Genomic DNA, 26556 nt, shown 5'->3' on the forward strand with positions numbered 1-26556 from the left:
AAATTTTGCCCAGTCGGGTTGACTCAAATGGTAAGGACGACTAGTGATTTTGGTGACCCCATGATCACGGGTTCAATTTTCTCTTGAGAATTTATCTCGGTGAATTACCAGGGGTGCGTCAATGGGCTGGCGACTTTCACCTCTCCCCCTGGATTTGGTGTTGCTGGCTGGAGTCCCCAGGTTATAAAAAAATATTATAAATTTCAAAAATTAAATAAAAACATTAAGAAACGTTTTTAAGGTGGAATATCCATATGGAATATTCCTTCTATGGTGTTGTCTTCCATACAATGCATGTTGTCTCTACCTTCTCTTATGATGAAGCGATTATTTACATAGTCATTCTTATCGTTGGCTTAAATGTTATGATTTTATGTTACATCACACTGAATTTGAGCTCTTCGTTAGGAGAAACTAAATGTCGCGACAATGGACATTGCTATATGATATTTTGGTCATTCAAGAAATACAAATAACCCATGGTTAGATGTTTCCTTATGTGAGTGCTTGAGACATTGCTCGCAATACAAGAATTATGAAACCTAATAAAAATGATTTCGTCAAAATCTCTGTTATTGTTACCATCATTGTAATCATGCAATACTCCTTGTGTGCGTATTACAAAAATAATGTTGCAATATGACACATGTGCAAGAAAGGTAGCGGGTTTCTGACTAGATATATAAATTTAAGAGGTAAAATTATAACGAATCATCATTATGGTCATCATCTATTATCACGATGTTTCATTAAAACAAGTTGTAATTTTGTAGCCCTTATATATTCTAAATGGCTTTTTTGATTGGATATAGAAATTTGAGGGATGGAATTTTAATGAATCAACATTATCATCATCATCTATTACAAATTGTAATTTATAGTAATTATATTACTCTTAAGTCTTAGAAGATTATGCGCATAGGTTGACATTATATATATATATATATATATATATATATATATTGTATGGGAGTTGTTTCTAATTGTTATAATAGGAAGGATATTACTTATATTAGCTGGTTGTGAGCGGAATTAGGTTTTGTTAAGTGTATCGTTGATAAATTTGTTGCATTAGAATTTGAGATTATAAATTTTGTTATTTATGATATATAATGTAAATACTCTAATTCGGGAATATAGAACAAAAGTTCAGCTACAATTCTAATGGTAAAGTACAAGATATTACGCATCAGCAACATAAACAAACAATAGGAGATCTTTACGATTGACGTTGAAGGTGACTTTAAACTAAATATCGATTACATTTTTTTGGGAAAGTGGGGACTTTTTGGAAGCTTTGGACTCCTATAAATGATTCAACTCATAAATCATTTTACATGCAAAACTAACCAAAAATATCTCAAGTGGTCACCCTCCTTCCCTAATTCGGTATTGGACGTGCTCATAGCTACAACATAAATTCTTAAAAAGAAATATGAATAGAAAATATCAAGAAATATTTTAAAAGTAGAATATTCACATAGAATATTCTTTTTTTGAAGTTATCCTCCATGCATGATTTTTTTCTTTTCTTTTAAGCTGAAACGATTATTAGGATGTCGTTTTTTTTTTTTGACCGTGGATGAGCACCTAAATATTAATCTAAATGTTATAATTTTATATTACATCATACTAAATTTGAGCTCTTTGTGGATTGGACACATGATACTTTGGTCATGCAAGAACACAAAAAAAAAAAACCCTATCTCATTTCCTGCAAAAGTGCAAGCCATTGGAGGGTGGAACAAGCCACGCGGAAAAAAATAATATTAAAAATAGAAGGAAAAAGACAACGGAACATGCCAAGGACAAAGCCGGAGCTCGATGAGATCAGGTGGACCGTGTCAAAACGTCGTCGTTGTCACCCTTCTTATGTAAGGAACGACGCCGTTTCTCTTGCTCGCCCCGTATCCACCAACGCGTTCCTTGGCAATATCACCTCCTCCTTCCTCTAAGCTCTCTCCATCCACTGTTGCACCAGTAAGATGCTCATCAATCAGTCGCCGATCGCAGAACCAATCTCTTTCCGTCTCTAGAATCCGAGGTGCAGTGTAGGGGGGAGAGAGCAGTCTCCGAGCCGATTTAGTTTTTGGATCGGGTGCGATCTGTGGAAGCGGTCGGGGAGTCGGGTGAAGCCGACTGGGGATCTACCAGCGTCGTTGGTCTGGTAATGTGATTGGACTCTGCGGACATGCCGATGGATCGGGTGCAGCCGACGATGGGTCCGGGAACGGAGATGCCGATCATGCACGACAGCGACCGCTACGATTTCGTCCGGGATATCGGGTCGGGAAATTTCGGCGTGGCTAGATTGATGACGGATAGGCATACTAAGGAGCTTGTGGCTGTGAAGTACATCGAGAGAGGCGATAAGGTCGGTGGTTTTGGGATTTTTTTGCTATTTATTTACTCTCTGTTACGGTTTTTGAAACCAAGTATTTGATGGATTGTCTTGTGTAGTTCTGTGATTTATTGTCGGTTTAAATTTGGAAATACCATTATTGTTGATATCGCTTGATGTTTTCTTTTGGGGGAACGTTATCTAATTTCACCCGAAAATGTGATGTATTAGTGAACTAGCACAACTGTGGGCGGAAAATGGAAACACGGTGAACTTCTACGTTCTGTTTGCTTACTGAAGTGGTAGAACTTAAAAAATTCTTAGAAATTTGAAACCGTATGCCCTCCATTGTTTTCCTGTTTTTTGGTGAGAAAGAATCAATTCTGTACTTGAAAAAAAGGGAATCAACTCAACTGTGCTTAATTAAGTTCTCTTCTTTTTTATCGAAAACAACAAAGAAGTTTCCTACTTCAAATTCACTCTCTCTCTCTCTCTCTCTCTCTCGCATGAAGGCGGACTAGTTTCTCAGAAACTGAATGGAACTTGTTCTGATTATGATTGAAAATTTCTTCCACATAGGCTGCCAATGGATGCAGTGAGCTTTTCAATTTGTTTTCATTGGAAATAGTTTATCTAATAGATCATTGATTTTTTGAGGCTCTGAATTTAGAATGTATGGATTTTTCTAAAATTCCACAAGAATTTGTATTTAATTTTGCCCAAATCCTTATACATCCGAATTCAAGGCTCTAAATCTATATTTCCAAACACAGCGTTTTTTTTTCACCTTGTCGGTATGGTTCATCTTGTGTATATGGAGATAATAAACTTGCTTATATTTTGCACACTTTAAGAAGGTGGATTTTCAACTGGTAAATTTGATGGTTTTACACAATGTTTGGGAACATGAATTTCAAGCCTCAGATTTCAATTGTGTGGCTTTGGGCAAAAGTCAATATAATTTTGCATTATGTTTTGTTTAAATCTCACAATTAAACTCCAAGCTCCCAAACACTAGGTTTGAAATAAATTGGAGCACTTGTTTCACCAAACCAACGTTATATAGAATGCGGAATGTTCGGGTTCATGGAATAGGAACAAAAATTGGTACATTAGGGGGGCAAATCGGGGTCCACACATGCTCTAAGTGGTACATTAGGGGCATACTTATATATAGATATGTTGGTGAAAAAGGTGTGATGACACTTGTATATTTTTGAAAGGGTGTTATGGTGTTTCTAAATCTATAAGAGATTTTATTTCGTGAAATAGACTAATAATGAATAAAAATAGAATTACAAAGTGATAGTTTTCCAGATCTTAAATGATAAAAATATTGTGTGAAAAATATTGAACTACGACTTTAGATCGCTAGATTTAATGATTCGGAATGAAAATGTACCACGTTTCAGAATGTTTGTACCAGTTTGTGGTTTGCTAGGGTTTTAGCATTTGTAATAACCATGCAGTGAAACTATGTTGATAATCGAAATTACTTTCTGTAAACTGTGATTAGAAAATTTAAACCTTAGTATTTTCACGAGTCAGCTTTAAATTGGGATTTATGAAGATTTGAGTTGTCTAAATATGGAACTCTCGGCTGCAGATTGATGAAAATGTTAAGAGGGAAATCATTAATCATAGATCTCTGAGGCATCCAAACATTGTTAGGTTTAAAGAGGTTTGTTGACTTTAAGCCTTCATAATTATATCTCTTGCTAAGAGGAATGTTAGTTAATTCACTATTAGCTCTGCTGTGCATTCTTCTTTAGGTTATATTGACGCCAACACATCTGGCCATTGTGATGGAATATGCTTCTGGGGGGGAGCTTTTTGAACGAATATCCAATGCAGGAGCAGGACGCTTCAGTGAAGATGAGGTTTTATGTTATAAATTGATTTCTCTTTTGTGTAATGCAGTCTCTGTTATGGTTTCTTCATCTTTGTTTCTGCTGCAGGCTCGGTTCTTCTTTCAACAACTTATATCAGGAGTCAGCTATTGCCATGCAATGGTAGTATTAAAATATTACTTCTGTTTGAATGTTTGTTATGTATACATTCCGCCGCAAACCAAAAATTTATTTGGCTTCGTGTGTCTTATCCCCATGATGTAGCAAGTATGTCATCGGGACTTGAAGTTGGAAAACACTCTGCTGGATGGAAGCCCGGCTCCTCGTTTGAAAATCTGTGATTTTGGCTACTCTAAGGTACTAGATGTTCGGCTCAGTTCTGCTCTCTTCAACATCATTTATGCACTTGTGTACTTGAAAAATAAACTCCAAGGCAAAAGTGAAAAAAAAAAAAAATCCCTTATTTGTGAAATATATGGGTACTTATCTTAGTTTCTGGATCAATACATTGACGTTGCATTGAACCCAATCCTCATTATGTAGACAATCTGCAATAATTATTATCTTTGTGGGTCTAACTCTTTGCTTTTCTCAATCTTTGGCACTTCATTCGCAAAAATTAACGTATTATTATATATGCATATGTAACTTCTTGCCCTTTTCTCAGTCGTCAGTGCTACATTCACAACCAAAATCAACTGTGGGAACTCCTGCATACATTGCTCCAGAAGTACTAATGAGGCAAGAGTATGATGGCAAGGTAAAATTATTTCTACTTCTGCGCAATAAAATATATTAAATTTATCATTTCTGCACCAAATTTTTCTCTTGAAACTTTTGTTTGACTGGTAAAAGTGAGAAATTTTTGCTTTTAAAAGGACATTTTAAGAAGGAGATGATGAAAAGGAACTTATTGATATTGTTCTAGAAATGTTTGCCCCCCTATGAAAAAGGAGTCATTAGAAAGAAAAAGCTAGCTTTGAGTGTTTTGTAAAAAAGTTATAAGGTGCCCAAAAATATTTAGAATGACTAAAATGGACCTGTATTTTTTGGAAATATAATTAATTTTTTGATAGTTTTGTAATATTTGAAAAAAATAAAGGACAATAGTAGAATAAGATAATTTGTTGGAGAAAAAGCTAGCCTTTTGTTTTAAAAGCTTCAAATCTGTAAGTTGTAAAAGCTATCAAAAAGCTAAAAGCTGGCTTTCAAAAGTTGGAAAAGCTAATTACCAAACATGTTAGACCCAACATTTAATTTTGAAAAGGAGAAGTTGGGGCAAAAATGGGGGTCAAACTCGCTCTGTGTGCTGCATGGGGCTGCGGTTAGATCGACACTTTTTTTTTTTTTTTGTGTGGATTGGCATCCCCACTGTACAACAATAGGAAAAAAAATGTTCTGTGAAGAATTGGCCATGTTATAGCTATGCTTTCAACTCAAAAACATAATTGGAGAGACACAACTAGGACATATATCCTTGACACTTCCCTTTCCTAATTGATGTGGGATGTACTCCAACGTCCCCTCACTTGCTCAAATCAAACTACATGAATGTATTTGACATGTGAAGTCCATGAACTTACCTAATGCCATATGAATTGTTAACAACTAATTCATCTAAAAGCTTAAGTTTTTCTTTTGTATAATTGGAGGTCTAACATGGTATTAAAGCTGTTGTAGCATCAATGTCCTGTTCAAATTCAAGGATGAATCCTATTGTTTAGAATTTGCATGTGTTCTATAGGGGAGGGTACATGTAAGGGAGAGTATTAGACCACTAGTACTACTCAATCTAACTGCTTAAGCCAACCACATGGTATCAGATCCATTATGGCTCAAAGGTTCAATTTCAAATCCTATGGCAAGCTCCATTATTCAAAATTGTCATATGTTGAGTAATGGGGCCTCATGCATGAGGGAAAGTATTATATTATTGTTATAATCAATCTAAAAGCTCGAGCTTTTAGATGACTTGGTGATTAATGATTCACAACCCTTAGTAATTCTATTATGCATGAAAATACCACTTCACCCTAAGTTATGAAATTGACCAACATCCAACTTCTATGTGCACAACTATGAATTAGTTGTTAATTGTCTTGTGCTTGTACTCTTGCAGGAGGTCAAAATTTGTAGTCTGCACTTGGGATTGGTCAGAGAGACGTGTGATAGGGTCATTTCTAGTCCAGTCCTAAGGATGTTCTTAAGAGTCTTGGCCTAGTGGGCTTAAATTAGGGTTAGCTAGGGGGAATCTTGAACCCTTACAATACATTTGGTTTTTGGAGCTATTCTTGGAAATAAGATGGAATATAACGTAAAAGTAGGGAGTAGAGGGAATAATAATTCCTTATATATTCCTAATTATTTCATTTAATGTGTAGTAAGAAAGGAATAAACATTTATATGAATAGTTATTCCTTATTTATTTCTTATTGTGGACTATAAAAAGTATCTCATTGTTATTTGCTTTACCGTAACAACTTAATTTTTGCATAACTAATTGTAACTAACCTATTATAACTAATGTATTACTAGGAATATGCATCTTGCAAACCAAATGTGTCAGTCTTTTCCTAGTTGCTCAAGTGTTTGTCACATGTCATTTGTCAAGTGTGTTCCCTTTTCTTTTCTCTCACCCTGAACATGTATCATGACACGTTTTGGTCCAAAAATTTATCACTTTCACGTTTTGTGAAATGTGACTTGGCATGCTCTTATTGAAGGGTGAGTTTGGGTGACATCTTACACTCATTTACCTTTCCCCTATAAATCCCTTGATCATTCTTGACTGGAGATCTTTCGACACTGAGGCAATTAGGCTTTATTTCTCTCTCCAAACCCCGGATTCCCACTAGCTTAGGATATCTCTTTAACCATCATAATCCTTTTATCTGACCATCTAAGCTTGAGCTTTTTAGGAATTCCCTTTCTCCTTTCTAGGTCTCTCTAGGATATCCTCCACTTGTATACAAATCAAAGTCCTCTCCCTTCTCAAGAACCTCCTCTACATTATGACAACTTTGCTGGGAAGAGTGTGCTTCTGCAGGGTAATGGCTAAGAGAAGGTGAGGTATTTAACCTGAAGCTTCCAATGCTCAACTCAAATCATCTTGCCTAGTGCCAAGAAATTCCCAAACTTGCAACCTGCATGGCTTAGATGATGCAGATGTCCTCCAAAAGACAAGGTGTTTGGTGTTCTTTTGGAGAGCACTAAAATATATAAGGCTCCCATTTGTTAGATGACTAGTTATTAACCCGCGTGATGCGCATAATTTTATTAAAAATATTTATTTTAAAAAATATATATTCTTATTTTCAAAAGTACTAAATGAAATTAATTGTCAAAATTTTTCAGTAAAAAAAAGAAAAATTTTCTATTAAATATTGCTATAATTTATTTGCAGTAAAAATAAAGATTACTAAACGTTATTTTATAAATTTGAACTTTAATAAAACAATGCTACTTTCTCTTTTTATTAGTGAAAATAACAAATCTCTCAAAATTATAGAAATAAATTGTTAGTAGTATAGTTGTAAAGAATGAGAATAAATCGGTAGAAAATATTAAAAATATAATTATTTGAGCACTTAATCTCTTGTGTATGTATGTATGTATTTATCTATTTGTGTATTTAAATACACATGGATCTATTCATTATCAACTGTAGTTTACATAATTATAAATTATTCCACCTACACTTAATTCATCAATTGTGGTGCATTATTTTCACATCAATCAAAATTTCATTTTTTGCCTCTTGTATCATCTTTATCATTTTTTGTTGGCATCTCAATATTTGTTGTTGAAGTGATAGACTTTTTTCCAATATTTTGCTTCTCATTTTTCTAACTTGAAACCTGCATTTGATATGATAGAATAGGTTAGTGTCTATTGTCTTCCAAAATATATTTTCACTTATATTAATTTCTTATAAATTATATTTTATATACTTCTTGTTTTATTTTACAATTTTTAATTACGTATGGAATTAAAAATGAAACAAATTAAAATTTCAAACTTAAAATTGCAAATGCGGTGGTTCTTACAAGTGACATCATAAAATTGTAATTAAAAATAGTAATGTTATTGATTGACTACTATAGTGTTAATTATCTATATGCATATATTCTTGATTTTGCAAATACATTAATCCAACGTACACAACACATTGTGCCATATATCCATCATCAACATAATATATAATATACACTTTGTCATACAACTGCACACAACATGATTGTGTAGTGTTTGGGGAAATAAGACAATAAATTTTTTATGACCTAACATGAATGTACAGATGTTCTTGAATCAAATGCTTTCAATTCATAGAATATCAACTATAAAAATAAAATTCATAACTTGTTAAGTAGATTTTAACTTCATATGTTGTCATCTCATGCTATATGCTGTAAGCATGAAGTCCGTAGCATAAATAAGAGTTCATGATTTTAAAAAAATTAACAAAGAATTCATGATTGAAAAAAATAGCCATGAGACATAAGTTAGGTAAAAAAAGAATTGTGACAAACTTGTGAACCCTAAAAGTACCCCCCCCGGGGGGGGGGGGGGGGAAGAACTCCAAAAATACTTGGCTTGTGGTAGCAAAAAGTGATAGTTCAATCTAGCTGACAAAATGAGTGAAGGTAACAAATTGATATATTTCTTATAAGAAAATGTGTTTATATAGGCAAATTTACTGGTGATGAATTTAATATTTAAGAAATTTGAGAACACTGCCATAATTAAGAGAATAAAAATTAGGAGGTATTGGGATTGAGATGAAAAAAAAAAAAAAAACCTAGTGGTAAAAGTGGGAGAAGGGGTTCTTTATAAATGCATGGTGATGTTGGATTTGTAAACATATTAATAAAAACAAAATAAAATATTAATGTTTGCTTGAAACGATGGAAAATATTTACAAATTTCTGTTTGTGAAATGTAAAGTTAAATTATAAAATTTGAAAAGCATCACTTGGGATTGTTCATTTGAATAAAGTAATAATAAAAAAAATAAACAATTCAATGTCTGTTATGAAAAATAGGATTATGGGAAAAGAGGATGTCATCCCATGATTCCCATCTTCCACCACCTCATTTTCTACCACTTTGGTTTCCACTCCAATAAATGCATAGGTATCCATATTGCCCTATAAAAAAGGGCACCCTACCCCTCTTATTTGTAAGACACATTCATATAGCATGCTTATATATACGCATTGCATGCTTGAAGTGAAGAGTATATAGAAAGGATTAGTGAAGGGGAGAGATAAAGAGAAGGTAGAGATATCTTGTACAAGGCTGGTTTTATATAATATTGTAATTCCTCTTGTGATAGTGAAGTTTTGATCCCATCCGCCCGTGGAGTAGGCATAGCCGAACCACGTAAATTTTTGTCTTGTTTCTATTTATTTATCTTCCTATTTATTTTTTGCATCTTTTATGGTACGTTATCAGCACGAGACTCTAACCAACTGACATATTTCTAAATATTTATATCGCCTTAATGGACGATTTTATTTTTGTTTATATCGCCTGGTTGATTTTATTTTTGTACCACCTATATATATAAACTACCTATCTCAGAAGAGATGGTATAATAGTCTCCCTAAAGAGGCTATATATTTAAATCTTCCGTATATACATATCTCCCAAAGAGATAATCCTCCTAAAGAGGCAATATATTTAAATTTGTCGTCTATATTTTTAACCTCTCGAAGAGATGTTAAATTTGACCTCCTGAAAAGGGGAAACATTTATTCTCCATATGAAATAGTATATTTAACCTCCGGAAGAAGTGTTAAATTATTACTCAATTTAATATTGTAAATTGGAATCATACTCCTGAAGAGTACAAATTGAGAAAAATAAAATAATGTTCCTGAAGAGATATATTTAAGTACCCCAGAAGGGTGGAAATAATATTTTATTATTATCTTAGTTTTATTTCAGTTTTTATATTCTGTTTTCTAAATTGCCTTATTATTGTTAATTTATTCAGATGTCGAACATAAGCAAAGTTGAATTTGTTCCCCTTGATATCAAAGACAACAATTATTTATCATGGATTCTTGATGTTGATATTCATCTAAATGCAATGAACTTGAGAGATACTATTTTATATGGAAATACTGCATCCCTGCAGGATTGCGCAAAAGTTATGATCTTCCTTTGTCATCATTTAGATGAAGAATTAAAAACTGAATACCTCACTGTTAAAGATCCATTTATCCTATGAAAAAATTTAAAAGATAGATTTGACCACCAGAAAATTGTGATTTTACCAAAAGCTCGATATGAATGGTTGCACTTGAGGTTGCAAGACTTTAAAACAGTCGGTGAGTATAGCTTAGCTCTGCATAAGATTAGCTCGAAGCTAAAATTATGTGGTGAAAATATTACTGATGAAAACATGATAGAAAAAACTTTTATTACTTTCCATCCCACTAATGTGCTCCTGCAACAACAATATAGGGAACAAAAATTTATTAAATTTTTTGAACTTATATCATGTCTTCTTGTCGTTGAGCAAAATAACGAGCTTTTGATGAAAAATCACCAAGACTGGTTCGACCCCATTCCTTGAAGTGAATATGAATACATCTTGTGGTCGAGGACGAGGCCGCAGGCATGGTCGTGGGCATGGTTGTGGCCGTGGTTGAAATAATCACTGGCATCAACGTGAAACTATAATCCCCCAGAAGAGCGATAACCCCTAGAAGAGGGATGAGTCGGATGATCCTCAGAAAGCGGGTAAATGATTAAAATCAGCAACCCAGACAACATGAAATTGAATGTTACAGATGCAAAGGAAAATGTCATTGGTCGCGTATCTGTCGTACGCCTAGGCACTTGGTAGATCTATACTAAGCATCTATAAAAGAAAAGGAAAAGACTAAAGATGTTGAAACAAATTTTGCTAATAATGTTGTTCCAACAGATGCTGGACCATCCAACTCTATTTATCTTGATGTTGCCGATTTTCTTGTAAATCCAGATGAAAATAATGATGTAATATTTTAGGATATATAGTAAGTAATATTGTATTTTGATAAATTGCTGCTATGATCAATTATAGTATTGTGTTTTTAAAATATTTGTTGTAGTGTGAATTATCTTAAAGCTTTGATCGATTCTAAGATGTCTTTGGAAGAAGTTTGTTTAGCTGACAGTGCTACAACACACAATTCTTCGAGATAGGAAATATTTCTATTACTTGAATATATCTTCAACAAATGTCAATACAATATCTGGTTCTTCAAATTTGATTGAAGGTTCCGAAAGAGCTAATATAAAGTTACCCAATGATACTTTATTACAAATTGATGAAGCTTTATATTCTATTAGATCATAAGAAATCTGTTAAGCTTTAAAGATTTAAAACTTAATGGATATCACATTTAAGCTACAAATGAAGGCTTAAATGAAGGCAGTAAAGAATTCCTTTATATTACTTCTATTGATCCGTTTCTGGGAAGAAACAAATTTTAGAAAAGTTACCAACTTAATCTTTTGGATTGTATTATACAAAGATTAAAGCAGTTAAATCATATAATGTCTTGCATCATAAGTGCAATGACCCAAAGTTATTTACACTTTGACATGATCGTCTTGGACATCCTGGAGATGTAATGATGCGAAGAATTCACATGGTCATCCACTAAAGAATCAGAAGATTCTTTTAACAAATGATTTCATGTGTACTGCTTGTTCTTAAGGAAAATTAATTGTCAAACCATCTGTTTCAAAAGTAAGTCTTGAATCACCCAGTTTCTTATAGAGAATTCATGGTGATACATGCAGATCAATACATCCACCATTTGGACCATTTAGATCATTTGGACCATTTATATAATTTATGATATTTATTGATGTATCTACTAGATGGTCACATGTTTCTCCACTTTCTACTCGTAATATTGCATTTGCTAGACTTCTTTCTCAACTCATTAGATTACGAGCTCATTTTCCAGATTATCCAATTAAATCAATTCGTTTGGATAATGCCGGCAAATTTAGATCCCAAACTTTGATAACTATTGCATGACACTTGGAATAGATGTTGAACATCCCGTTGCTTATACCTATACACAAAATGGTTTAGCTAAATCTTTTATTAAGAGACTTAAACTCATTGCTAGACCTATGATTATGAGAACTAAATTGCCTTTATCTGTTTGGGGACATGCTATTCTTCATAGTGCATGTTTAGTTCGTATAAGACCCACTGCTTGCAATAACCTTTCACCCATGCAGTTAGTTTTTGGGCAACAACTTGATATTTGTTATTTAAGAACTTTTGGTTGTGCAGTATGTGTTCCTATTGCCCCTCTTCAAAGATCTAAAATGGGTCTTCAATGTAAGTTTAGTATCTATGTTGGTTTTGATTTCCCTTCTATTATTAGATATCTTGAACCTTTATGAGGGGATCTATTTAAAGCACTGTTTCAAGATTGTCATTTTGATGAAACAATATTCCCTACATTAGGGGGGAGCTAAATCAGTGCCTGAAGTACAATATGAAATCACATGGAATGCCATGAGTTTATCTCATTTAGATTCTCGCACAAATCAAAGTGAACTTGAAATTCAGAAGATTATCCATTTGTAAGGGATTGCAAATCAATTACCATATTGTTTTGCAGATACCAAAGTCATACTAAAATCTCCTATACCTGCTGCAAATATTCCAGCACGTATTGATGTCCCTGAAGGACAACAATCGGCTAATGAACCTAAACCACAAATTAAGCGTGGAAGGCCTGTTGGTGCAAAAGATAAAACTCTCGGAAGAAGATTGAAATTTGTAAACACTCTAGAAATAGTTATAGTTATAGAGGTGGATGATTCATTCGACATTCACAAACCCATTTCTCTTGAAAATGAAATCCCTATTATAAAACCTCCTAAAGAGGAACCTTCTGAAGAGGAATCTCCTGAAGAGAAAACTCCTGAAGAGATATCCCTTGAAAAGGGATAGGTACCTAGAAATAATAATGAGATCTCAATTCATTACACAAGAGAAATGTGGGATAGAAATAAAGTTGTTGTCAACGACACATTTGCATATGCACTAGCTACTGACATTACCAGAAGTAATGAGGATCCTGAACTTAAATCTGTCAATGAATGTCGATATAAAAGTGATTAGCCAAAATGGAAAGAGGTTAACACATCAGAATTAAACTCTATCAAAAAGAGAAGTTTTTGGACCTGTAGAGTCTAGACACCAGAAGATGTCCAACCCGTTGGATATAAATGGGTATTTGTGTGCAAGTGAAATGAAAATAATGAAATTACTTGGTATAAAGCAAGGCTTGTGGCACAAGATTTCTCACAGAAACCTAGAATTGATTATGAGGAGACATATTCTCCTGTAATGGATGGAATCACATTCAAATTCTTAATTGGGCTAGCAGTTGTTGAACGACTGAGCATGCGTCTTATGGACGTAGTAACAACATACCTATATGGATTGTTGGATAATGAAATTTATATGAAAATCCCCGAAGGATTTAAATTGCCTGAAGTAAAACCCTGAAATTTATATTTAATTAAATTCCAACTTTTTTTATGTGGATTAAAGCAATTTGGACGCATGTGGTACAATCGATTAAGTGAGTATCTTGTGAAAGAAGGTTTCATAAATGATCCAATTTGTCCCTGCGTTTTTATTAAAAGATCAGAATCCGGATTTGCTATAATTGTTGTTTATGTTGATGATTTGAATTTAGTTGGGATTCCTGAATAGCTCACTAAAGCTGCTAATTATTTAATGACTGAATTTGAAACAAAAGATTTAGGAAAGATAAAATATTGTCTTGGCCTACGGATTAAACATGTAAATGGCAAAATTTTTGTTCATCAATTGAAATATACCGAGAAGGTATTAAGGCAATTCTATATTGACAAAGTTCATCCTTTGGGATTTCCAATGATGGTGTGATCACTTGATATTAAGAAGGATCCATTTCGACCTCATGATGAGGGGGAGGAATTATTTGGTCCTGAAGTACCATACTTAAGTGTTATCGGCTCGCTAATGTATTTGACCAATTGTACAAGATCTGACATTGCATTTGCTGTAAATCTCCTAATAAGATACAACTCTGCTCCTACTTGGCGGCACTAGAATGAAATTAAGCACATTCTTTGATATTTGAGACTTACATCTGATTTGGGTTTATTCTACTCATTTGATTCCAAATCTCAATTAGCAGGATATGCAGATGCCGGATATTTATCTGATCCTCACAATGCTAAATCTCAAACTAGATATGTGTTTCTTTATGGAAAAACTGCTATATTTTAGAGATCAATAAAGCAGAAAATTACAACAACATTATCCAATCATTCTGAAATACTAGCTATCCATGAAGTTAGTAGAGAATGCGTGTGACTTAGATTAATGATTTATCATATTCAAGCAAATTGTGGTCTTCAATCAATTAAGAATATTCCAACAGTTTTATATGAAGACAACACTGCATGTATAGCTCAACTAAGAGAAGGATATATAAAGGGTGATGGAACAAAGCATTTCTCTTCAAAATTCTTGTATACACATGAACTCTAAAAGAATGGTGATATAGATGTTTAACAGATCCGATCAAGTGATAGTGTTGCAGATTTGATCACCAAAATTTTGCCTACTACAACATTCAAGAAATTGGTTCATCTCATCAGAATGAGACACCTTAAAGATCTTAGCAGAAGTAGTTAATATATGAGTGACATCCAACGGGGAGTGTTATGAAAAATAGGATTATGGGAAAAGTGGATGTCATCCCATTTTCCACCACTTTGGTTTTCACCTTAACAAATGCATAGGTATCCATATTGCCCTATACAAGGGCACCCTACCCCTCTCATTTGTAAGACACATACATTTAACATGCTTATATATACACATTGGATGCCTGAAGTGAGGAGTATATAGAAAGGATTAGTGAAAAGGAGAGATAAAGAGAAGGTAGAGATATCTTATACAAGGCCGGTTCTATATCATATTGTAATTCCTCCTATGATAGTGAAGTTTTGATGCCATCCGCCCGTGGAGTAGGCATAACTGAACCACGTAAATTTTTATCTTGTCTCTATTTATTTATTTCCCTATTTATTTTCTGCATCTTTTATAACAATGTCATGTTAACCGTGCTTGTACAAAACAAAGGAAGAAATGTGAAAGGAGCACACATTGGAAGATGAAAAGGCTGCTTGGGAAAAAAAGAAAATTAAGAAAAGAGAGAGAAATATGGCGAAATAAACGTCATATTTAAATATAATAAAAAATAATAAAAAAAAACAATGCCATGTAGACACTTTAAGGAAGCTCCAAAATCCTTCATTATAAGTTATTATTATAGATTCCTGATTCCACCTAAGTTTCACAGCCTCAAGGGACTACCTTAACCCCTGCAGCCAAATTACCTCCAAGTGGGAGCAATGACTATTGTTTCTCCTAATCACCCTCAGCATCTCCCCCCCCTCCCCCCCCTCTCCTCTCACCCGCCCCCAAGCATGCGTCTTAGACACCATGTGAGGCATGCAACATCAAAGAAGAGAATTTGGGACAAATAGAGGAGACCAGAGGTGGGGGTGGGGGGGACAAGGCATGTTCACTTCAATTCAAATTCAACAATAAACAACTCTTACATGACTTTCACACCCTAACAAAGCCTTCTAGAATAAATTACACATATTCCCCTAAAGATACATGAAATTATGAACAATCCACTAAAATACACAAAAGCCTATTTCAAGAAAACTAAAGCACACATAATAAACTGCTAATTAGCAAAGCGTATTTCAGTTTAGGACCAACAATCGTTTGACCCAATTCTCGGAAATTGTTCTCCAAGTTTGGGTCAATTGATCCATCCAAAAATCTACTTCCCCCATCCTTCATCAATTCCCTCCTTTTGAAAAGAAATTGATTTTATCAAGTTGGGGAAAGCACCATGGAGTCCGTCACAGTGGATAGGATCATCTCGCTTCCTAAGAAAAGAGCCAGCAGTATGCTTCAATTTGGTGAAGGAAAGAACTTGAGATGGCATCGAATTATTCTTGTTGATGGAGAGGGAATAATAATTTCTGTAGGCATTGTGCTTAACCCTCCTACAAAACAACCACGGAAGACCCAAAAATGTATGACAAATTTTCGAGGAAGGATATCACACTGCACTATGTCCACGTTTGAACCAATTTTGATGTTAGCAAGCAACGATCATAGACCTTCGAGTTGGTAATGTTTACCCAAGAAATTTTTGTAAAAATCAGGACGAGGCTCAGTTTCTGAATTTAACTTATTCACTGTTCACAGCTTCTTCAAAAATTGCATTTGTACAACTACCATAATCAACAACCAATCTCCAATCTTCTTTTTCTTCAGCTTTGTGGGCATAGGGTATAGATTGGAGTACTAAACAATTTTTTATGTTGCCATCATCATTGAAGTTACTTGGGACTACATTTTCAGCTTCAATTGTCATCATCATCTTCTTTTTCTGCAGTAGCCATGACTTGGTTTGGACATTGTCAGATTGTGTAGCTCAATGCCCAAAACATTGAAATCTGAAGCATTCGATTGATGGTTAGACCTTAGAAGTTGTTCCAGAATGCTCAGGAGTCTTCCAAGGGATATTAGTCTAAACTTCTTTACCCAATTGCTCAGATGACTTCCTCTCATACAACCCCACTAGTACTCTTCTCAAACCGAAGGGTTTATGTAGTTGTAAGGGGGGGGGGGGTTACACTGCATATACTTCTATATCTTAGTAGCAGACCAAACAGCATCCTCGATTGTCGCGAGATGACATGCAGCAAGCTTGGAGGCAATAGCTGGCTTCAACCCATTCTATAAAAAGCTATCATTACCTCTTCTTTCCATTCAAATAGCCAAGTACAAGACCTACTAGTGTAATATGCCACTGTCTTTTCTTTTTGCTTCAAGTCAAAAGTTGCAGATAAACATGATGATGGTGATTGGAAGGTGCAAATTGCTCCTACATGGCCTGCTTCACCTCATCCCATGTTTTAATATCACCAAATCTCCTTGTTCTGAAGATCTATTATTTAATCCACCAAATTCGAGGAGTTCCTTTCAATTTTGATTTAGCCAAACACAACTTTCAAGCCTCAGTCAGGTTATAACATCATAAATAATACTCCAAAGAATACACTTTATCATCAAAGTCATTAAGAGAATCATCACCATTAAAATCTGAAGAACTTCTAGTTTAATTCCATTATTTAATGGTCATTTTGGTCTTCACACAACTCAAAGGTATGAGAAGCAACAACCGCTATACTGCTTTTCTATTTGGTAGGAAAATCAATGAATGTTTTAACCAAGTCTGCAACCTAAATTTTTTAGGCTATTCAAAGCACCGGAGAATGTTTTGTACCCACCAAACAACGATCCCAACATTAATCTTCATGCTGCAGTATATACACACATATACGTATATATTTTTGTGTGTGTATATATATATATGTATGGACACTGCAACCATATATCACCAAAAGCCTTTAACACAAGTTGCTGACAATTCTTAATTTACTCATGCAAAACCATAAACCTAACTCCCACTTTTTCAAGAACTATCTTCAATTCACCTTTAATCTTGAGTATCATGCATAAATTAAAACTAATTCACATGGAAAACTCAGACAATGCAGAAATGTAATTTGATTCTTATTGCTGGCAATGACATTGATGCTCCAAAGTGCTGATGGACCACTGGTAGTCCAATTTCCAGCTTTTCATATTGAAATATTATGCTTGCTTGCAAAATATCATGTCTAGAATCAAAATGTCATGCTGCAGATCAAAATCTCTGGAAAAGACAAAATCTTGTGCCTTGAACCAATTTTTCTTAAGTTTGGAAGCTACAAGAGTTTCTAGTAGTCCTTGTTGCATGCGTCTTGGGCACATGTGTGAGATTTTGGATGTTGGTACTCGAGGGGTGGTGAGCCCATAGTAGTCAAAGGCGCGAGGCGAGCCGAGGCGCAAAGGGTCTTTGAAGCCGAGATGCGAGGTGAAGGCGCGCGCCTCACGAAGGTGAGGCGCACAATTATTAAAATGGTGTAAAATATCTATTTGGGGTAATTTATATATGAACATATGAATATCTAGTAATATTAGAATTTAAAATGCCAAAACATTCAATAACAAAATTGGAAATTTAATAAAATTGCCAAGACAAAGCCCAAAAGCATCAACAATTCAACATAGTTCAACATCAAAAGAAAAGAGTACAATAAAAGATTTCAAATTATAAAATCTAAAAATCCTCTTCAATCATCACTCATCATTAATCATCAACTAAGTCGGTGAAGATATCATTATCTTCCTCTTCATCATCAGAACTGTTTTCTCCAACATCTTTTTCCTCTTCCGTCTCCTCTGCACTATCCACTTGGATTTCATCCTCATCTACAAGTTCCAACATTGTGGTTCGACCCCTAGCACTGGTTGCACTACTAGATGAAGCCCTTCCTCTTCCTCTAGACGATGATGGCATATTTGTACTTATTCTTGATCTAGTGTGATGCGGGGGGTTATTTAGTCTAGCAGCTCTAACAACAGAATCCCAAGTCAAATTATCATCTTCAAACACAAGTTCATCATCCTTATCAGAATCGCCATCCATCCTACCAATCAACCACTCATTATTATAATCACTGTCCTTTAGGAGGATGGGAATCATGGGATCAATGGTGTCACTTTTGTCGTATCGATGTCTCAGAGTTTGATTATATTTCACAAATACCAAATCATTCAAGCTTTGCTGGGATAGCCTATTTCTCCTTTTGCTATGAAGCTGCAAAAAGTTTAAAGTAATATGGTTAATAATGATTCTAAAAAGCAGTAGATTGGTAGTTCTTGTTCTTTAATAATTAATCCATGATATACTAATGACTTACATGTTGGAATATGCTCCAATTTCTTTCGTAGCCGGTAGCACTACACGTGAGGCTAAGAATTTTCACAGCAAACTTTTGCAAGTTTGGAGTTGTTGATCCATATGCCATCCACCATTGCGCTGTTATAAAATAAATTTTAAATGAATACCTACTAGGTAAATAGAAAAAATAATTTTCAAAAAGAAAGAGGTAGTACAAATGCCACTTTACCTGGTGCTTTTGGCTTCCTTTGTCTCATTGCCAAACTAATTCCAAAGACGCCACTAGCGGCATTATATTTTTCCAACTCATTTGAAACTTTATCTTGCATTTCAATAGTTGGCAGTAACCTTGCAATACATTTGTACAAACCCGTCATAATTTCTTCATCTTGCAAAATGTTGGGGTTTGAATAGAAAAATTCTGGATTCAAGTAGTGTGCAGCTGCATGTAACGTTTGATAGAGTTGGCATCCCCACCTCGTATCAATAATTTCAAATGCCTCCTTGAATTTATCCTCTCTCTCACCAAAAGCCTTAGCTATGACTTCCTTAGCCTTACCCATTGCTTCATAAATGTATTCCATTGCAGGTTTCTTTTCCCCATCAACCAAACGGAGTACATGAACAAGTAGACCTATTAACTTAAAAGCATAGACGATGGTACTCCAAAAAGTAGGCATCAAAACAATAGTAGCTGCTCTTTTGCCAGCCGCCTCCTTTGCCCATTTAGCAATATTCCAATCTTTAGAAGTAAACATCTTCCTCAAGTTGTTCTTTTGAAGGTGGATTGAACGAAAGGTGATGGAGGCAGTTGCAAATCTTGTAACTGCAGGTCTTAGTAACTCCTTTCCTCTAGTGAACTATCTCATCAAGTTCACAATGCCAACACAGTTATAGATATAGCCATTCAAAAAAATTGCCCTTTTCAAAGTCGCACGAATTGAAGGCATCTTTCCAATATCCTCCAAAATTAAATCAATGCAATGAGCAACACACGGTGTCCAATATAAATGTGGCCTCTTTGCTTCCAACAATCTCCCTGTTCAAAAATCAAGGAATGAAGCCATTAAAATATTAAAATAAACAATATATACACTATATCTACAAAGGTTCGAAGGCTTAAAGACGATCTCACAGCTGGTTCGAGATGTTGAAGACGATGTGCAGAACTCACGTCGTGTTCGAAGGCAGTCAGACGAACTCACGATTGCTTTGAAGGTAGGCAGACGAACTCGCGAAGGCTCCGGCTGGTTCGAAACAAAGTCGTGCAGGGTCGTGCTTCTTCAAAATGTTGAAGATGAACTCACAATCCTGGTTTGAAGCTTGAAGACGAAGTCGTGAAGGCTTCCGGCTGGTTCAAAGGCTTGCAAACGAACTCACGAAGGGCTGGCTTGGGCTATTTCTCTCCTTTAAATGACTTAAAAATTCACAAGGCACGCCTCACTGCGCCTCGCGCCCCACTGCGCCTCGTCTCGCCTAGTGTCGCCTCTTGTAGGTTGCCTCGCCTCACCTGGTATGAGGTGCAAGCATCTTCGCCTCACTGCGCCTTGTGCCTAGGAGGCGCGCTTTTAACTACTATGGGTGAGCCCAATGGTGGTGGCCATATGAGGAGACGGTACTGCGATGTGAGGGATTTTGAATGGGGTTGATTGGGAAATTTTCAGTATTTGGAAAGTTGTGTTCAAAATTTGAGGACAGCGGCTGTGGTTTTTGTGAGACTGTCTGCATCTAGTCTATCTCCCACAAGTTTATTATGGTGGATCTACTTCACATGCTCCTTTGAACCTTACTCATGTTCCTTCAACTCCCATCATGTGCAATTCTGCCTCCTTCATCATGAAGAAGGATGTATTCAAGATTTTGGAGAGGAATCAGGATAGACCTGCTATTTCCAAGCTGAATTTTAGTCTTCCTTATATAAATTGGCTTATGTCCATGTCTTATCCCAAGGACTATGCTAGTGATGCACTGTGCAAACAAGATCTATTTTTCTTTCCTAATTTTTATTGTATTTGTTCGTTTGCTTTATTTTGGGTAATTTTATTAGGGTCATATCTTCAAGATTCTAGGATATTATTACTTAGGAAACAAGATTATAGGGTATTATTATTTAGGAAAATAATATTTTAGTTTATTTAGGTTTTTAAAATTAGTTTTCTTATTCTCCAAGCATTGTTAGCCTATAAAAGGCCTTCTATGTATTAATTTAATGGCGATGGTAACTGAGAATTCATGTTAGTGGACGTTGGTCCTGCATTAGTGAGTTTCAAATTTAAGCTTTTTAATGGCAAGACCGACAATGCCAAGGGGCATTTGATGAAGTGTTTGGAGATTTCTAGTGTTTATGAATTGGATAATGATCTCAAGCTCAAGGTTCTCAAAATCCTTATATGTATGTAAACCTTAAACATGGGCCTGTGGAAACCTAGGATCAAATTTGTCCTCTTTTCTGTGAAAATTTCTTCTCCACTTAGGATTTTTTGTTTTTCTTTTATTTTTTCTTTTTGAGTTTTTACTTTTGTTTTTTATCTTCATTTTGAGGGTTTAGTGTCCTCGATATGATTGTTCATTGTCTTTCTTAAGTAAAAAATTTCTTTTCCCTTAGGAGAAGGTGGCCTTGTTGGATTTTGGGATGGAACATAGTAAATCTAAAAGAGGATTCTAGTTGCCTCAATTACTATGACCATACCAATCAAGGACAACACGGACAATGATGACGAAGCCTTAAGCCACACTAATTGGGGTCCTCTATATTAATCCACTTCTGTCAAATCTCATTCCAAATGGAAATCAAGGACCTTCCTATGAATTGTATCTTTATTTTACGTAGAACTGTTTGGGGCCTTTGCTGGCATAGGAAGTAGGTGAGCTCCATTTTATTGTTAAAGCAAATTCTTGCACGAGATAAGTTACTAGGCAATAGAAAAGCATTGTTTGTTAGTTATCTTCGCTGCCCAGAAGGTCTCACAATATCTTCTAGCTCACAGGCTTCTTGTTGTGACAAAGTAAAATATCTCGTCACTAGGCCAATTCCTTTCAAGAGAACAGCTAAATGTTTTTGGTTCTCCCAAGAGTTCTCGAATCTTGAGATCTTGCAGACCTTTTAGCTCAATTCCTGTGCCAATATGATGAGGTCAAATCAGACACAATTCTTGGAGAAGTCCATGAAGAGTCCCTGAGGAGGCACTGGATGGTGCTTATACTGCCAGGTTCAGAGGAAGCCTCCTTGGGTTGAGTCAGGGAGTCTCTCTCCCTAATTCTGGGTTGAAAAACCATCTCCTTGGAGTTGGGTGGAGATTCTTACTCTTCAGCTTGAGTTGAGGGAAAGCCTCCTTGGAAATTGTACAAGAATCTTCCTCCTCACCAAATCTTAATCATGTGACAATGAATCCAAATGTATTTAAAAAATTATCCCTTAAGATAGATTGAGATTCTATCTCCTCAGCATGGGGTCAACAGGCGCTTGTCCTATAAAAAAGTCAAGACATATATGGTTTACACAAATAGGTTGAGACATACGATTGGGTGGATGTTTTAAGTAGTATTATTCATTTATATTTTATTTTAAATTTCCATTATTTTTCAAACAAAATACATAAAACAAAAAAATACAAAATGCCTTCACATATATCTCATTAAGCATAAGTCATCCAAATGCGACAATAGATTAGAAAAGAAAGCATACATAAACAATATTAAGAAAAAAAAAAATACACTGGCTAAGTGTAAGGCAAAGTTTTGGTCTCCTAGGCTTAAAAGATTGCTGGCTAGTTGGAGTTAGGTTTCCAAATTCTGCTCCTCTAGCTTCCCCTTCTTCAATTTTGCTTCATGGATCAGTCCTCCTAACTTTTCTGTAGACTTTTGGTGAGATGGTATCCTAGACTGCTTCAAGTCCAGAGCTATCTATTATCCGAACCACAAAGTCCAGCTAAAGCGTAGACATAGAACACAATGAACTGTGTGACATGCAGAGTACTTCTCCAACTGCCTAACTTTTGAATTCCCACTCAGGCCTTAGGGAATTTATTGAGCCACTAGAACCCCTTCACCTGCCACTATCCACAATTGAGCTTCTTGGAAATTGCCTAGCTCTCCTCTCTGGAGTCTGGGCCCTCTCTAGAACATTCATTACATGTGTACCATTAAAACTTCTTTCTCATCTGAAGAAGCCCCTCTTCAATAACAAATTGAATAATGGAAATATTGAGATGAATGTCAATATAATATGCTTAGATGTGCTTCAGAAGGCTTGTACACACTCTGGCTGATTTCTTAGACTGTTTGAGGTGTTTATGAACCTTAAACCTGGCTACCTGATGTTCTTTCATGTGGTATGCACCAAATGGTTTATATTTAAATTTAGGTTTAAGGTTGATTTTTTTTTTTCCTTTTCAATATCATGTGCAATTCTCATTGTTTTAAAAACTGATGGCAGCCTGTGTAATGGTAATTGTCGTGGTCTAGTGCTTGTGGTCTATTCAAATGTTATTTAATGTGTATGATATAGGCACGTCCATTAAGTCGTTTATGGCATTAGCAAATTTTATGAATATGGTTCTAAATTGTGTTTCATCCGCCAATCCTATTATCACATAACAATGTTAACAGCCAGTTTTTAAAACCATGGCAATAGTACTGCAGTCCCATAAATAACCATTCAGAGAGCTCTGCCCGTCTGATGGTCATAGGAGAGCAAGGATCTGAATGCTGGCATGGCCTATCAAGAGTTCATTTCAGCTGGTCTTCACTGCATTAGTCCTTCTGATAATTAAATGAAATGGCCAAGAAAATTCTTTGGGCAGCTCAATAAGGCCTTCTCCTCTCAATATCTAGAATTTTCATCGTTCTATACTTTTACTTCTTTTAACTGTTGTCAAAAGGATTGAGAGATTTTCTCTTGGTGATCAATGCACATGCATGTGCAGATACACATCTGATGCATATTTTCAGGTCTTTTGATCACTTCCATAAACGAATATTAATGCATTAATCCGATTATTCAAAGAATAAGTTACTGATTTGACGTGTATTGCTATTGCAGATTGCGGATGTGTGGTCTTGTGGTGTAACCTTATATGTCATGCTGGTAGGTACATATCCTTTTGAGGATCCCAGCGAACCAAAAGACTTTCGGAAGACAATACAGGTAGTTCTTCAGACATTATTATAGCATGCTTGTTTACTTAATCCCAGTTTCTGTAAATCCGTTGACTAAAAGAAGTTTTTCATGGGTTTCCTTCCCATGCAGAGAATTCTCAGTGTTCAGTATTCCATTCCAGATTCTTTTCACATATCTCAGGAGTGCTGTGACCTAATATCACGGATTTTTGTTGCTGACCCTGCATTGGTTAGTAATCTTTATTTTAAAGAAATTTTATTATCTCTGTAGAATTCATTTCAGATTTATATATGAAAGATGGGGAAACTTTTTTGCTTTTGTCACAATTTGTGACCCTTCCCTGCTGTTGAAATAATTTTGTACTTTATCCTCTTGACTGTTCTATGAGTTTATTCTCTCTCTCTCTCTCTCTCTCTCTCTCTCTCTCTCATGCATACTTGATTATAACAATTGTGCATTTGTTTGTGGAATAGCTACCACATGATTTCGATGTCATTTTGAACAGGTCATTTCTGAATGATTACTTTCTTTGGAATACTTCATTGCTTTCATGCAAGGTTATTATGGCATTGTGTGTTTCAAATCCGCTCCCTGCCATAATAACATAGTCCCACCAGAATTTGTTCCATGGGCAATTGGGAAAGGATTTGAAGCTGATAACATGTTTTAGCTTGAACTATTCCTTCTATAGCTGGTGGTCTGTACTTGTAGGAATAACTGCAATTGTGGAATATGAGCAGAATATGATATGAGAAATTGGAGACTAAATGTCTCCTTGTTCAGTCCAAACTCTGTAAGCTCTCTTCAATGTGTCGCCGGCATGTATTGTGTGTGTTTCATGGAAATGGGATTAAAACTGAAGGTATAGTTTATCTTGTAACTGTGTACTTTGAGCTCTCTGAACTGGCCCTTTAACTATTTGTATCACTGCAGTCGTGCAAAACCATTATACTTGAATATGATCTAGAAATGCCATGTGAAAAGGAGATATTATTACGTGAATTTGGCTTCTGAAACTTGGACTGAATATTGATGTTGCTTGCTTTGTAGCTCGTTCTGTGGGGTTGCGCATATTTTCTAGGTCTTAATAAGCATTTGAAATTATAGTAATTTTGCCAAGTTTGATCAGTTGTTAAGCCTCTTGTCTTTGGATATCTACATGCAACAGAGAATTTCCATTCCCGAGATCAGAAACCATGAGTGGTTTCTAAAGAACCTCCCTGTAGACCTCATGAATGAGAAAACGATGAGTAACCAGTTCGAAGAGCCTGATCAACCCATGCAGAGCATTGATGAGATCATGCAGATAATTGCTGAGGCAACCATACCAGCTGCTGGGTTTCGTACTCTCGGCCATTATATGCCGGACAACCTGGACATGGATGATGACATGGATGATGACATGGATGACTTGGAGGATGATTCTGAGCTTGATGCTGACAGCAGCGGGGAGTTGATATATGCTATACGATAAACTGGGCTTCCAAAAGACAGCTTCCGCCACAGTATTTCTTCTGGGTTGGTTTATGGCTGCTCAAGGAGTAAGCTTGGACAATGCGTGTAGAATTTGGTGTATTATTACAGCCAATCACCATTGAAAAACGGGTGATGGCTAATCTCAGTTATATATATCATATGCCTGATGAGCTTGTTGTGTCCATAATATGCATATTTTATACCTTTATGGTAGAATGTGATTTTACTCCTTTACAGGGGTGGTTAAAAAGTTGTGAAAACTCTTTAGAACAGGTGAAAATCCACCCTCCCTTGATGTCATGTTTATTCATCAATTTTACATGATCCTGTTCCATCTGTTGTACTGCACCCATTGTTTTTCACATGAATACATTTATAATTTGTATGACAGTTGTCTTAAGTCTTGATATCATTGTAATAAGACAGGTTTGTTTGGATATAATTTTAATTCTTCATATTAGAGAAGCTAATGAGGTCATATGTATATATGAGCAGGTTCTTTTTGTTTGTCTAGTTATAGGCAAACACATTGTGATTGCATGGCCTTGCTTTTGTGGTACGATGATTTTATTACAGCACCGGACCCCCTTCGTATGTGCGAACTATGAAATTTCTTGCAGTAGCCGATGTTGAATCAATCAAGATCGAAGGAAAATCCTTCAATCTGCAATTAGATGAGGTGGGAGAGATCTCATCCTTGCTTGTGGTCAACAACGTTGTGTCTTGCAACAAGCGTGTTAGTTTTCTCAAAGAGGTTGCAGTTTGGTGTGCTGATGGGATGGGATGTCTATTGTCAGTAGTATGCAAAGGGGTAAGGGTATAACGAAGCTTTGGATGCCAATTAGATGGATGGAGATGGATAGG

At 35.5% G+C, this 26556-nt stretch overlaps 1 protein-coding gene across 1 annotated transcript; it reads left to right on the plus strand.

Moving 5' to 3' along the window:
- Positions 1-1846: 1846 nt before the first annotated feature.
- Positions 1847-26134, plus strand: LOC131163020 (serine/threonine-protein kinase SRK2I-like). Its single transcript, XM_058119711.1, has 9 exons — positions 1847-2374; positions 3948-4022; positions 4114-4221; positions 4300-4353; positions 4456-4548; positions 4859-4951; positions 24139-24243; positions 24346-24444; positions 25385-26134. The coding sequence occupies exons 1-9, from the start codon at positions 2192-2194 to the stop codon at positions 25688-25690; spliced, it is 1116 nt and encodes a 371-aa protein (XP_057975694.1). The 5' UTR covers positions 1847-2191; the 3' UTR covers positions 25691-26134.
- Positions 26135-26556: the final 422 nt, after the last annotated feature.

Source organism: Malania oleifera, chromosome 1, assembly GCF_029873635.1.
Source record: "Malania oleifera isolate guangnan ecotype guangnan chromosome 1, ASM2987363v1, whole genome shotgun sequence".
NCBI classification, from domain to species: domain Eukaryota; kingdom Viridiplantae; phylum Streptophyta; class Magnoliopsida; order Santalales; family Ximeniaceae; genus Malania; species Malania oleifera.